Source organism: Lepus europaeus, chromosome X, assembly GCF_033115175.1.
Source record: "Lepus europaeus isolate LE1 chromosome X, mLepTim1.pri, whole genome shotgun sequence".
Lineage (NCBI taxonomy): Eukaryota > Metazoa > Chordata > Mammalia > Lagomorpha > Leporidae > Lepus > Lepus europaeus.
In genome coordinates, this window is record NC_084850.1 from 110,945,670 (window position 1) to 110,958,903 (window position 13,234).

Consider the following 13,234-nt stretch of genomic DNA (forward strand, 5'->3'; position numbering starts at 1 on the left):
AGGATAGTCTTTCCAATAAATGGTGTTGAGACAACTGGTTATCCATATGAAGAATGACATTAGATCCTTATCTCATACAATGTACAAAAATCAACTCAAATTGGATTAAAGACAAATATAAACATAATTTTTCATATTTTATGAAAGCACAAAAACTACCTGAAGAAAACTCCATGACTTTGGATTAGACAATGATTCTTTGGATCATACCCTAAAACCCAGGCAACAAATGTAAAAGTAGGCCAATGGGATTGCATCAAGCTAATAAGCTTCTGCCCAGCAAAGGAAATAGTCAACTGGTAAACAGACAACCTATGAATGGGAGACAATTTTTGCAAATCATATTGTTGATAGAGTTAACATCTAAAATACATAAGGAACACAAACACTTCAATAGTAAGAAAATAAATAATCAAACAATCAGGAAAGAAAGGATCTTAACAGAAATTTCTCAACCCAGTACATACATATACAATTTAACACTATTCAGCCTTTAAAAAGACAGGGATGAACCTGGAGAACAATATGTTAAATGAAGTAAGGCAGGAACAAAAATACATTTTCACAATGATCTCACTTATATTTGGAATATAAAATAGTTGAACTCGGGGGGTGAGCATTAGGCCTAGTGTTGAGACATCAGTTAGGATGCCTAAGTTCCATATCATAGTTCCTGGATTTGAGTTTCATCTCTGCTCCTAATTTTAGCTCCCTGCTAATGTGTACGCAGGGAGGAAGCAGGTGATGACTCAAGCAACTGGGTCCCTGCTATCTACATGGAACACCCAGATTGAGTCCTGATTCCTGGCTTCAGCCTGGCCCAGACCCTGATGTTGCAGACTCTTGAATAGTGTACAAGTGGATGAAAGATCATTGTCTGTCTACATCACTCTGTCTCTCAAATAAGTAAAAATTTTAAAAAATCTAAGAAAGTTGAACTCACAAAAATAGAGTAGAATGGTGGTTACCAGGGGTTGTAGTGGGAGGTGCAACTGAGAGGCTGTTGGTCAAATGATATAAAGTTTCAGTCAGACAGGAGGGATCAGTTCAAGAGATCTATTATACAACATGGTGAATAAAGTTCATAACAGTGCATTGTATTCTTAAAAATTGTTGAAAGAGTAGATGTTTAGTATTGTTACCCTATTTTTCAAAATAACATGTTGTACATGACACACTATTTTATCCATCAGTTGTAAATGTTAAATGATTATTTTAAAAAGTCCATTTATTTGGCCGGCGCCGCGGCTCACTAGGCTAATCCTCCGCCTTGCGGCGCCGGCACACCAGGTTCTAGTCCCGGTCGGGGCACCGATCCTGTCCCGGTTGCCCCTCTTCCAGGCCAGCTCTCTGCTGTGGCCAGGGAGTGCAGTGGAGGATGGCCCAAGTACTTGGGCCCTGCACCCCATGGGAGACCAGGAGAAGCACCTGGCTCCTGCCATCGGATCAGCGCAGTGCGCTGGCCGCAGCGCGCTACCGCGGCGGCCATTGGAGGGTGAACCAACGGCAAAAGGAAGACCTTTCTCTCTGTCTCTCTCTCACTATCCACTCTGCCTGTCCAAAAAAAAAAGTCCATTTATTTAAGTTCATTTTATCTGAAAAGCAGAGAGAGAGAGAGAGAGAGAAATATGAATCTTTCATCCGCTGGTTCACTCCTCAATTGTCCTCAACAGCTGAGCCTAGGTCAGACAAAAGCCAGGAGCCTAGAACTCAGTTCAGGTTTCCCATATGAGTGGCAGGGACCCAAGTCCTGGACCCATTACCTACTGCCTCCCATGGTGTGCATTAGCAGGAAACTGGAATCAGAACACAGCTAGGATTTAAACCTAGGCACTCTGGTATGGGATGTGGGTGTCCCATGCATAATCTTAACCACTGCACCAAATGCCTTCTCTCAATGATTTTAAAATGCATTGGAGGGGATGTGTTTGTATGTGAGTGATTTCTATGATTTTTCTATTAATTGATCTACTATGGTCTTATTTTCTGGGAAAAGAAGACTTCTATATAGAAAGCTCAATGTCAAATGAACATTTGCTTCAACACAAGTACAAAGAAACTACTGGTTTTGATTTGCATTTCCCTGACAGCTAGAGATCCTGAACATTTTTTCAGATTTCCTCTTTTGAAAAATGCCTGTTAGAGTCCTTGGCCCATCTCTTAATTGGGTTGTTTGTTTTATTACTATGGAGTTTCTTGATCTCTTTGTAGATTCTGGTTATTAATCCTTTATCGGTTGTGTAGTTTGCAAATAATTTCTCCCATTCTGTCAGTTGCCTCTTCCCTTTCCTGACTGTTTCTTTTGCTGTACAGAAGCTTCTCAATTTGAGGTAATCCCATTTGTTCATTTGGGCTTTGACTACCTATGCCTCTGGAGTCTTTTCCAGGAATTCTTTGCCTGTGCCAATGTCTTGAAGAGTTTCCCCAATGTTCTCGATTAGTTTGATGGTATTGTTGCATAGATTTAGATCTTTAATCCATGTTGAGTGGATTTTTGTGTAGGGTGTAAGGTAGGGGTCTTGCTTCATACTTCTACATGTGGACATCCAGTTTGCCCAGCACCATTCGTTGAAGAGAGCATCCCTGTTCCAGGGGTTGGTTTTAGCTCCTTTGTCGAATATAAGTTGGTTGTAGATGTTTGGATTGATTTCTGGTGTTTCTATTCTGTTCTATTGGTCTATCCATCTGTTTTTGTACCAGTACCATGCTGTTTTGATTAAAACTGCTCTGTAGTATGTCTTGAAGTCTGGTATTGTGATGTCTCCAGCTTTGTTTCTATTGTATAGGATTGCTTTAGCTATTTGAGGTCTCCTGTTCCTCCCTATGAATTTCAGCATAGTTTTTTCCAGATCTGAGAAGAATGTCTTGGTATTTTGATTGGTATAGCATTGAATCTGTAAATTGCTTTTGGAAGAATGGACATTTTGATGATATTGATTCTTCCAATCCACGAACATGGCAGATTTTTCCATTTTTTGGTGTCGTCTTCTATTTCTTTCTTTAATATTTTGTAATTCTCATTGTAGAGATCTGACATCCTTGGTTAAATTTATTCTAAGGTACTTGATTGTTTTTGTGGTTATTGTGAATGGGATTGATCTTAGAAGTTCTTTCTCAGCCATGGCATTGTCTATATATACAAAGAAACTACTGGAAAGAGAGAGATTAATTGAGATTGAGATAAGAAGGTGTCCCTTTGCTTATTCCTCAAAGAATGAGATGATGACAGATGATGGTAGGTATAGAAGATCAGTCCAGGGGCCGGCGCTGTGGCACAGTGGGTTAAAGCCCTGGACTGAAGCACCAGCATCCCACATGGGCACCGGTTGTAATCCCGGCTGCTCCTCTTCCGATCCACCTCTCTGCTATGGCCTGGGATAGCAGTTGAAGATGGCCCAAGTCCTTGGATCCCTGTACCCATATGGGAGACCCAGAAGAAGCTCTTGGCTTTGGATCAGTGCAGTTCTAGGCACTGCGGCCAATTGGGGAGTGAACCAGCAGATGGAAGACCTGTCTCTCTCTACCTCTCTCTGTAACTCTTTCAAATAAATAAAATAAATATTTTTTAAAAAAGAAGATTAATCCAAATTGAGAAAGTAGTATTTTCAAAATATACCAGGGGCTATGTAAAACATGTTTAGGAACTGGTAGAAAGTCGGATGAGATCAGGGGTATACGTACAGGGAGGTAGCAGTGAGGAGTTGGAAAGAAGATGTGTCCTCTGGGTTCCTCAGAAGATTCTAAGGCCTGAATTCCTGTCACAGTGCTTTCTTAGTTAGGGTAGTACAGAAGCAGTAACAGAAATCAAGGAGGCTTAACAAGGGTATGGAATCAGGCAAAGTTCCATGGACTGAACTTTTGCTCAGTGTTGCAGGGAAGCTCCAGAGATGACAGATCACACCTCATAGCTGTCGCAAGCAGAGGCAAGGCAGTGAGAGTTTTTATGCTCCTTCGCCCAGCAGTCAATGATCAAGGGGTCTCCCTTCAATTCTCAAGAGACTTAAACATTCAAAGTATTTTTGCTTTCTATATCCACAGACTTAACTCACTCCAGTAGTTTGAGGGCTCCCTTCCCACAAAGACTTGTAGGGGCTAGCTGGTGAGAGTGAAAGCCAGGGGTGCCACATTTATATGAAAACGGGGATGTGAGTAGAGAACTGTCATCCCGAGCTACTCAAAGAAGGATGGGTCTTATCAGGAGGGCACTGAGTGCCAGGATGAGGGTTAGCATTCACTAAAACCATATCCCAAAGCATCAGAGAACCACTGAGACTAAGCAGGAGTGGGAAAAACATTGGATGCTACCTATTACCTTCTTTCGGAAGAGACATCTATTTTCTACAGGAGTAAGACATGTGTAAGGTAGGGTAGTAAATTACAGACAAAAGTGTGCTAAAACTACCAAACAAAGAGCCTTTTAGCTAGGTAACAATTTCACAGGAACTTGCATTTATTCTCTGCTTGAAGGCAGAATAAGAGAATGTTTCCTTGGAAAACCACTGAAGCTGATTTTCAAAGGTCCTTGTTTTTATAGCAGTACCTCCTGGGAAGGCTTGAAAGGCAATTCATACTGACAAACTCTTCATGCTTAACTACCTAACATGCCTTTCAGGAGAGTAATGAGTTATAGCTAATAAATCATCTCATGTCTGCAGTACAATGGAAGTGATACCATGAAACCACATTTCAGTACATCTGACATATTGAGTTCTTCCTCTCTCTGTACTAGCCCCTTCTATGGCTTGATGCTATAAGACTGAACACAGATAAAGACAGGTACTGAGAGATTTTCACTAACACAAAGTCAGTGAGCAATAAATCTGACATTCCCACTGCAAAAGGATGCTAGCATTTCTGAAGTGCTTTATAAGGACTATTAATTCTGATCCTTTATGACTAGGGAAATGGGTCCCTGTAGCTCATGTTTTACCTCCTCTACTGGATAATCTACCAGAAACATTAAATATCCAGGGCTGCCTATACTACTCCTGCAGTCAATGGGGTGACTACTACATTGAAACGACTGAGACAGGAGACTGAGAAGGAAGCTACATTTCCTATAGTTTTGCTGCTCATCAACTACATGGACCCCATTTCAGTGTATGGTAAGCCACCAATGAGGCATGAGGTAGCACCCAGAGCATGCCTTGGCACTGTCCTGCTAAGTTTGCAAGGCATGGCATCTAAGCAAGTCTGAGTGTTCCTCCACCTTTCCTCTGTATCACAGGAAGCTTGGTATAGGAAGATGATGTGGATCAGAGGCACAAACTTCTGTTGGATTGCCCAGGAACAGGTTCAGAGTTGAGAATTCTTATGCACATGATGTATTAAGGGTATGCTCACCAGAGAAACTGGACTGGGGAAGGGTTGAGGGAAGCAGGGCAGGGATAGGTACATTCTAAGGCAAAGCTCCCTGGAAAGCAGCTTCAACCTGATGAGGCAGGCACACTGTGGATTGTTAAGTAAAACCTCAGGGAAATTGGCATCGTGGGATTTGATTATTGTTTATAGTCATTGCCCATATGCCTATTGAACAGAGGGCTTTCTACTTTTAATATGTTGATCTCTTTCTATAGAACATTAATCCTATGATTATAAAGTAAATTAAAAACACATTATTGCAAGTTAATAAAAAAAGAGGGAGGGTGGGCAGGAGGTCAGTGTCACTATATTCTTAGAATTGCACACATTAACTGTTTTTAATCCCTTCTCTTTATATTAATAAAAACATTAAACAGTAGAACTTCAGGTTTTTTCTCACTCTCAGTCCAGGAAGCAGGTTTTCATACTCTCCCACCTATCAGTTATTGATGAAGGGTTACCTTGTGGCAGGAGGTACAAAACTCCCAGCATCCTCTGGCTCTCTGTCCAAGTGGGCAAAAAGCTACAGTTACTTGAAGGTAGGCTTCTGAAATGTCTCAGGTGGAGGCTATTGGAGCAAACCTCCTAGCAGACATGGTTAGAAATCTGGTGATGTTTCAGTGTGTTGAGTCAGAGAGACGCAGAGATGTTTCCTTCTATAATAGAAAGGAACTGGCAAAGCATAATGTGGAGGTGATTACCATGGGCCCTAAGCTCCTAGGATGTCTGTAAAGGCCTGAGAGAGCTTAGTTACATCATCCCCATCCCCCAAAAAGTCCTTCAGCTATTTTCAGGAAACCGTTCCCTCCAGACTGGTTTCCAAAGTGCCCCTATATACTTTACCACTAACTTCATGACAGATAACTGAGTGTTATGCACTAAGACACATGCTACTTCTCCTTTACCTGTGTCATGTATCACATGATATCTTAGTCAATTTCTTATGATGATGCTCATTCATAATACACAAAAGTAAACAACTGATAGTAGGCTAAGTCATATGAAGTGCTAGCTTTTATGGCAAGGCTTATAATTCAATTCCAAGAAATTTAATTCTGTAATGATAGAGGATTTGCCATATTTAATGCCAGGGAAATACTATGCTGTTGTGGACTGGTTTGTTGTTAATACTGATACTGGACTGTTCTTATCTATCACATTTATGTTAGTCATTTGTTTGCAATTAAGGATTTTCAAAATGTGTTTCATTGTCAGTTTTACCCATAGCAAAATATAATTCCTAAAGATATTCCATGAGTGAGTTACACCATGTTTCAGACCAACAGATACAAAGCTCCACATCATCTGAGTCTCAGCTTCTTCATCTATAAAATGGGGATAATGATACTTACCTCACATGGTTGGTGTAATCATTAAATGGGAATGATGTTGCTATTTATGATGATATGGGGGGCATCACTTGATTTTGTTGGGAAGCATCTCTAACCATTCTTTTAGTATAACTGCACCTGGGTTTCCTTTCGGGAAATTCTCCCTTCAAAAACAGGGTATTTTCTGATTGTCTTATGTCAGGCAATACAACTCACCTCCCAAGCCACAGTCATTGGCTCAAGATAGGCAAATGATATAGCTAGAATTAAGAGAATCAGGCCCAGGGTGATGTGATGCCAGGATGAGAGGCTTGCAACCACTGTAGTCATTAGTACCCAAGAAAAGGTTCCTGGAGCCAATGAGTAAGTCTAACACACTGTGGAATGAACCTGAAAATGAAATCAGCAAAAAGAAGATGGAGACCAAGAGACTCCAAGGCTGTGATAGGATTTGAGCATCTGGTTCAAGCTATGCCCGAACATTATTGGCCAATAATCTCCCTTTATTTTCCTATCAGTATAAGTTGTAGTTTCTGTAATTTGTAATATTAGGACTCCTAAGTAAGATGTATACTACTAGAATTTATTGGGAGCTTACAATGTGCTTGATAGAATACTGATAGCTTGACATTGAGCGCTTATTTAAATGTCACAGCAGTCCTACAAGCTATACCCCATGATTATATTACAAATGAGAGCTCAAAGACATGGGTATTGTAGGCAGTCATGAAGCTACCACTGTAGCAACTAAGTCTGATGTGAGTCCACCATCTTTATCCTATTTTTTTAGTCTATCTGTATATAAAGAACAATCTTTGGCTACATAGATGTGACCCCTTCCACCTCCCTTTTGACTTAAAAAAGTTCTATAGAGAGATTCCAGTAGTTCAGGTACTTTTGTTGTAGATTAGAACATGCTATATTATATTGGTATTTTATTTTTAGATGCAGGTCTGAGATTGTTTTTCTGAATATAACTTAAGATCTGGGCTATGAATCTCCAAAGAAGGAATGCAGGAAAATAGAGAATTTAGTTACTAGTTACTCCCTCATGTAAGCCAAGACAAGACCAGTTCTGCTTATTGGTCTAAATTACGAGAAATATGAAAGGTCTTCCAAAAGTTAAAGGAAAATATGTGTTATGAAGAAAACTAGGAGGAATTCCAAGATGGTTGAATAGAGGAAGGAATACCGCTTTAGGTGAGGGGAAAGTAGTAGCAAAAAAGCAGAGGAAGTGCATTCCCAGGGGAGAGCTGGAGAGAACTCTGCAGTGGAAACTCTATAGAAAGGAGAGGCACGCTGTGGGTCAGTACAGACGGTGCAAATGCACAGCAACAAGCGTGGACCCACACATGATCCCTGAAGCTGAGAGCCAGAAGAAGTGCCAGCTTTGGAGAGTGAGGTGAGAGCAGAGCGAAGCAGCCGTATCACTGGTGTATTGCCAGAGGGAAAGCCTGGTGGAGCACATTGTCTTTCAGTCTGGCCTGGAGCCCTAAAGGGGTCCAGGGTACCCACCTAACCTCGTGAAAAAAAGAAGGCACATTTTTTTTTCTCCCCATCCCCCAACGAGGTGCCTGGCAACCAGTGGGGTGATGGCGCCATTTTGATACCAGTAGTGGCTGTGGTGGTTCTTGTGTGTGCCTGTGATCTGGGGACTTTACCAGAGTGAAAAATCTGGTTCCCCACTGACTTTGAATCTGGCTGGGAGGACTGACGGGGGTGGGAACCCACCTACATCTGAGGTGTCCCCAGCCTCTCAATGTATCTCAGGCTTTGGGCCTCAAACCATCAAGGCAGAGCACCCACAGGCCACTGGCTCTGGGAACGTCTCAGCTCTCCCTGTGGACCAGACAGGCTAGTGGAGTGGAGTGGATCCTCTGCACCTTGTGACTGTGGGAGCCTTGTGTGCTGAGGCTGTGGGAACTTTGTGACTGCATGACAGGGTGAAGGGTGTATCTGGGTCTCTGGGCAATCGCTGTGTGCGACACCAGAGGCTTAGAGCTCCCTGATTCCCTGGGGTGCGTCATTGCAGTGGGATCCGTGCTCACAATGAGGACAGCACAGAACCTTTGTGTACTTCATAAAGCAGTGTGGGTGAGTGTCACACCCACTGTGGGCTAAGCCTGGGCATTGATCTCCTTGGAAGGGAGGAGGTGAGAATGTGATTAAGCCAACAGAGGTGATTATACCCTCCCACCTGCTGACAATAGAGGAGATCTACAATGCCTAACTTGAGTGTCAACTTGGATACTCATCCCACCCTGGAGCACTGAACAGAGCTCCCTAGGCACACCCAGCACACGTCTCTGGGTATTCACTGAAAGAGCAGACACTTCACTAAACTACAGAGGCATAGTTCAAATATAAAAGAAAACAGAGGAGAAAAACAACAAGTATTTCCACAAATGCCTAAAAATAAGCACAGAAATTTATGAAACAAGAATAAGGAAGATAACATGAGTCCCACAAAGGAACACAGCAACACTTCAATATTAGAATGTGAAGATGAGGAGATTGATGAAATGCCTGAAAAGGAATTAAAAAGATTAATCATAGGATTACTCAGAAGCAATGAGAAGCAAATTCATGAGTTAAAGAAATCCACACATGACATGGAGGAAAAATTTTCCCATGATATCGAGATTTTGAAGAAAAATCAAACTGAGATATTAGAAATGAAGAATTCAGTATGTCATATAGAAAATATAGTGGAAAGCTTTAACAACAGACTTAGTGAAGCATAAGAAAGAATGTCTGAGTTAGGAGTTACATCTTTGGAAATATCTCAGACCAAAAAAATAAAAAATAAAAAAAGAAGAAGAAATTAGGAAAATTAAAAACACTATTGGAGATCTATGGGATACTATCAAACAATCCAATATATGAGTCTTAGTAGTTCCTGAGGGTATGGAAGGAGGAAGGAGTGAATGGATTAGAAGGCTTAATCAGAAAACTTCCCTATTTGGAGAAGAAAACCACACATGGGTTTCCAAAAATTTTTTTTCATTAAAATAAACTTATCTTCTAATACCATTTCCATTAAGTTTTTGAAGTTCTCTCATAGAGATAATTTTCTGAGATTTGTCATGCTGTATGGGTTTGTTTTTGCCTTTGTGAAAATATAGGCTGTCTCTTTCTAATAGGAGCATATCATGTGTTCCTTTTTGTTCTACATGGAGATCTTCAAATGAATAATGAATAAAGTTTGGGTAAGCATTAATAACACATGTGATTTTATGGCTTACAAGATATGGACAAGGACTTTCAAAGCAAAATTTTAAAATCTTTATTATAATATTCTATAATGTGCTATATTATTCTTTCCAGACTATCATTTGAAATCTCAAAGCTTTCAAATTGTTTAGGTCTGTGACATCAATTTTGCTTATAACTTCCCTCACTGTGTAACAGTATGACTAATCTGAAAGTATTTCCTACCTTAGGCTGAAGCACAAACCACTCATCACTTGGATTTTCAAAGTTCCATGAATCAAAAGGAATCTCCACCTCTCCAAGAAAGCTGTTCCGTCCAAATCGATCATAGTGCCACACTGAGAGCTGCAGAGTTCTTGTTTCCAGCTGGGTATGGCTGATGGTATACTGCAAATGAGATGTACAACATCTTATATACAAAGGTCCCACAAGGAGGGCTCTTTTTCATTGCATGACAGTTTGAAATTCACTTCCACCATCCTTCAGACTACATGCATCAGTGATATGAACAAAATGAACCCAAAGAGAACAGTGTCTTTTTTTACCTTTCTACTGAGGCTCCATTCTATAAATTCATTTTGTGCTATACTAGCACTGAAAGATATATAATATTGCATAAGGAGGATCACCTGCAGGTGTTGTATAAAAAACATGAAGTGACAAAATTTGTCCCCTATTTCCAATTTTACCTGCTTCCTATTTGCCTAATTTTTCCCACATCTACTTGGTAAGCAGCTCAACATTTACATATAATATTTCTCCAACTTTTTTATCTTACTTTATTCCTAATGAGAATACCTAAAAACAAAAAATATTGACAATGAGAAACTTGCAAATAACAAACTTCATAAAGCCCAGCCTAAGTGCAGAGGTGAAAAGATATATGAGAGATGAAGCAGAAAGTGGATATTGCTGGGTTAGCTTTTCCTTTTCCAGCAGAATGTTACCCAGGGCCACATGTTCTCATACCCGCCAACCTTCTGCTTGTTCTATGCCACCACCATCTGGGACACATTTCAGCCTGACTGATTCTTGATCTTGGATTTGTGTCTATTCCTGTCCTCGCTGTTACTGTTTGTGATTAACCTTGGCTCCCTGCTTCCTGAACATACCCTGTCACTGTGTTCATCTGTTCTGTCTGGGCTCATCTTTGCTATCCTGTTATGGCCACTGGACTTACCTTCTGTCTGCATTTATTCATTTTTAGTTTGATCTGCCTTGATGTTAGCTCCTGCTTCCACATGTGCCCCTGCTGACTCATGCAGCCTCATGGCTTTCTTCCCTTGTCAACCTCCTCTTTTGCTAGACTCTGACTTCATCACTCTGGGCACAAGTCCTCAAATCTTCACAGGATTGGTAATAACTTCAACATTCCATTCTCTGTGGATCTTTCTTACTAGGACAGATGGGTCCAGAATTGGGGGGGGGGGTGTGATTATTACACTGATGCCCACTGGAAATATAGCTTTCTTTAGGATTGGATCTTGGGTCATATTTTAGCTAAGTCATTTTTTCTCTAATGTCTCAAATCTAATCCTGCATCCCTGATATTCATTAACCATATAGCTAAATTTAGCCAAATTCTGAAATCCTAACAAGAAACAGCACATACTCATGCTGTGTTAGCAGAACAATGAACACGTACAAAGTGACCTGCTATGTTAGTATCAAAATTATGGCAAATTTCTTTTAAGGGGGTCAGAAAAAGCACAGTTTTCCCAAGGGTGAAACTTTTCCACGAGATGTAGCAGCCCAGATGTCATTTTGCTGAATGATCCTTACTTAAGGTGCAATTTCAGCAGCAGTAGCAGCAGAGAAATAAACAGAGTAAAAATGGTGTACATTTTTTCCCTTAGGAAAAATCCAAGGAAATCAAAGAGCATTACAATAGCTTATTAAAATTCCAGTTTTCTAAAACATATGCAAATCTTGACATGCAAACAAGAGCTTCTCTGTAGTTAATTCTAAACCAATGAGGTTGTGAGCAGTATCACAGGAGTTACTATGAGAGGGTATTTATTTACCTTTAGTGTTTCATTGAATTCTGGATTAGTGCCTGTTCTGATTTTGGTCTTGCGCTTGTTGTTTCGGGACTTGTCAGGAAGAAGGTATGACTTGACATAACTGTAGATAATAAAAAATGAATGTAGTTATTGGGAAACATCTACTTTGCAAGAAATGCTCAGGGACTTAAGTGAACTAAAGAAGCAAAGGGAATAGGCCAAGAAGTTTAAGACACAGGACCAAAGAGAATGTAATTTGTATAACAGTGCACTTTAAAACGTAATGCTGGGCCTTCCATAGGAGAAAAGCAGTAGATTATAGTGGTAAAGAGTGGGGGCTCTGGGGAAAGTGTTGTGGCACAGTGGGTTAAATTGCCACTTAGGACACCTGTATCCCATAATTGAAGTGCCTGTTTCAAGTCACAGCACCTTGGCTGCCAACTCAGCTGCTTGCTCATGTATCCTGGGAAGCAGCAGATGATGGCTCACTCTGCAGTTGGCTGTAACAGCCAGGTCCAGGCCAGGCTGAAGCCAGGATCCAGGAACTCCATCCTGGTCTCCCACCTGGGTGGCAGGGGGTCAACTACTTGGGCCATTGTCCACTGCCTTTCCAGGCACATTAGTAGGAAGCTGGATCAGAAGGGAGTAGCCAGCACTTTGATATGGGCTGTTGATATTGCAAGCGGTGGCTTAATGCACTGTACCACAACTGGCCCTGACATCTGGTTTTGAATCACTCTGTCTCCCTGGTTTTGGTGATGCCAAGAATTTATTTAACTTCTTTGTGCCTCAATTTCTTCATCTGTAAAACCGGCACACTTATAGTATCTAACTCATGGAATTGTGAGGATTGTATTGGTTGACACATGGAATGAATTGAGATACTATACTTCTCAATAAATGTAATGTGTTATCATCAATGGTTTCACAAACTTTTCTGAGGTTCTATGCCTCTCCATTCCTAGTCCTGCCTTTTGATGTCAAGGAGTGAATTGAATGGTAATCAGTGAATGAAAGAAAAGGGTAAGAATGAAGAAACAAAAATAAAAACTGATGTTAAGATAGCAATTCTACCCAAAAGCTTGTTTTGGGTTATCTTGGGAGCCTCTTGGAGCCAGGGCATCACAGTAGACTCAGAAATATACAAGATGTAGACTGAAATTCACAAGATGCTACGACAGTCCGAAAACACATCTTCTGGGGCTTTAGATAACTCCTTTCCATGTTTGTCTAAATCCCCCAAAATAGAATTTTCTCATTTGTCTCTCTTAGAATACTTAGAACCAACTTAACAAAATTGTTTATTGGGCCTAGGTCACGTATCAT

General features: G+C 40.7%; 1 protein-coding gene across 3 annotated transcripts in view; it reads right to left on the reverse strand.

The window, feature by feature from the left end:
- Window positions 1-13,234, reverse strand: part of SYTL5 (synaptotagmin like 5) — a 266,662-nt gene that overhangs the window by 24,573 nt on the left and 228,855 nt on the right. For all 3 annotated transcript variants that reach the window (XM_062184126.1, XM_062184128.1, XM_062184127.1), the window contains 2 exons: window positions 11,930-12,029; window positions 10,131-10,292 (listed from right to left, as the gene is read on the reverse strand). In XM_062184126.1, coding sequence (XP_062040110.1) covers window positions 10,131-10,292; window positions 11,930-12,029 — 262 coding nt within the window. The remainder of the gene's footprint in view (window positions 1-10,130; window positions 10,293-11,929; window positions 12,030-13,234) is intronic.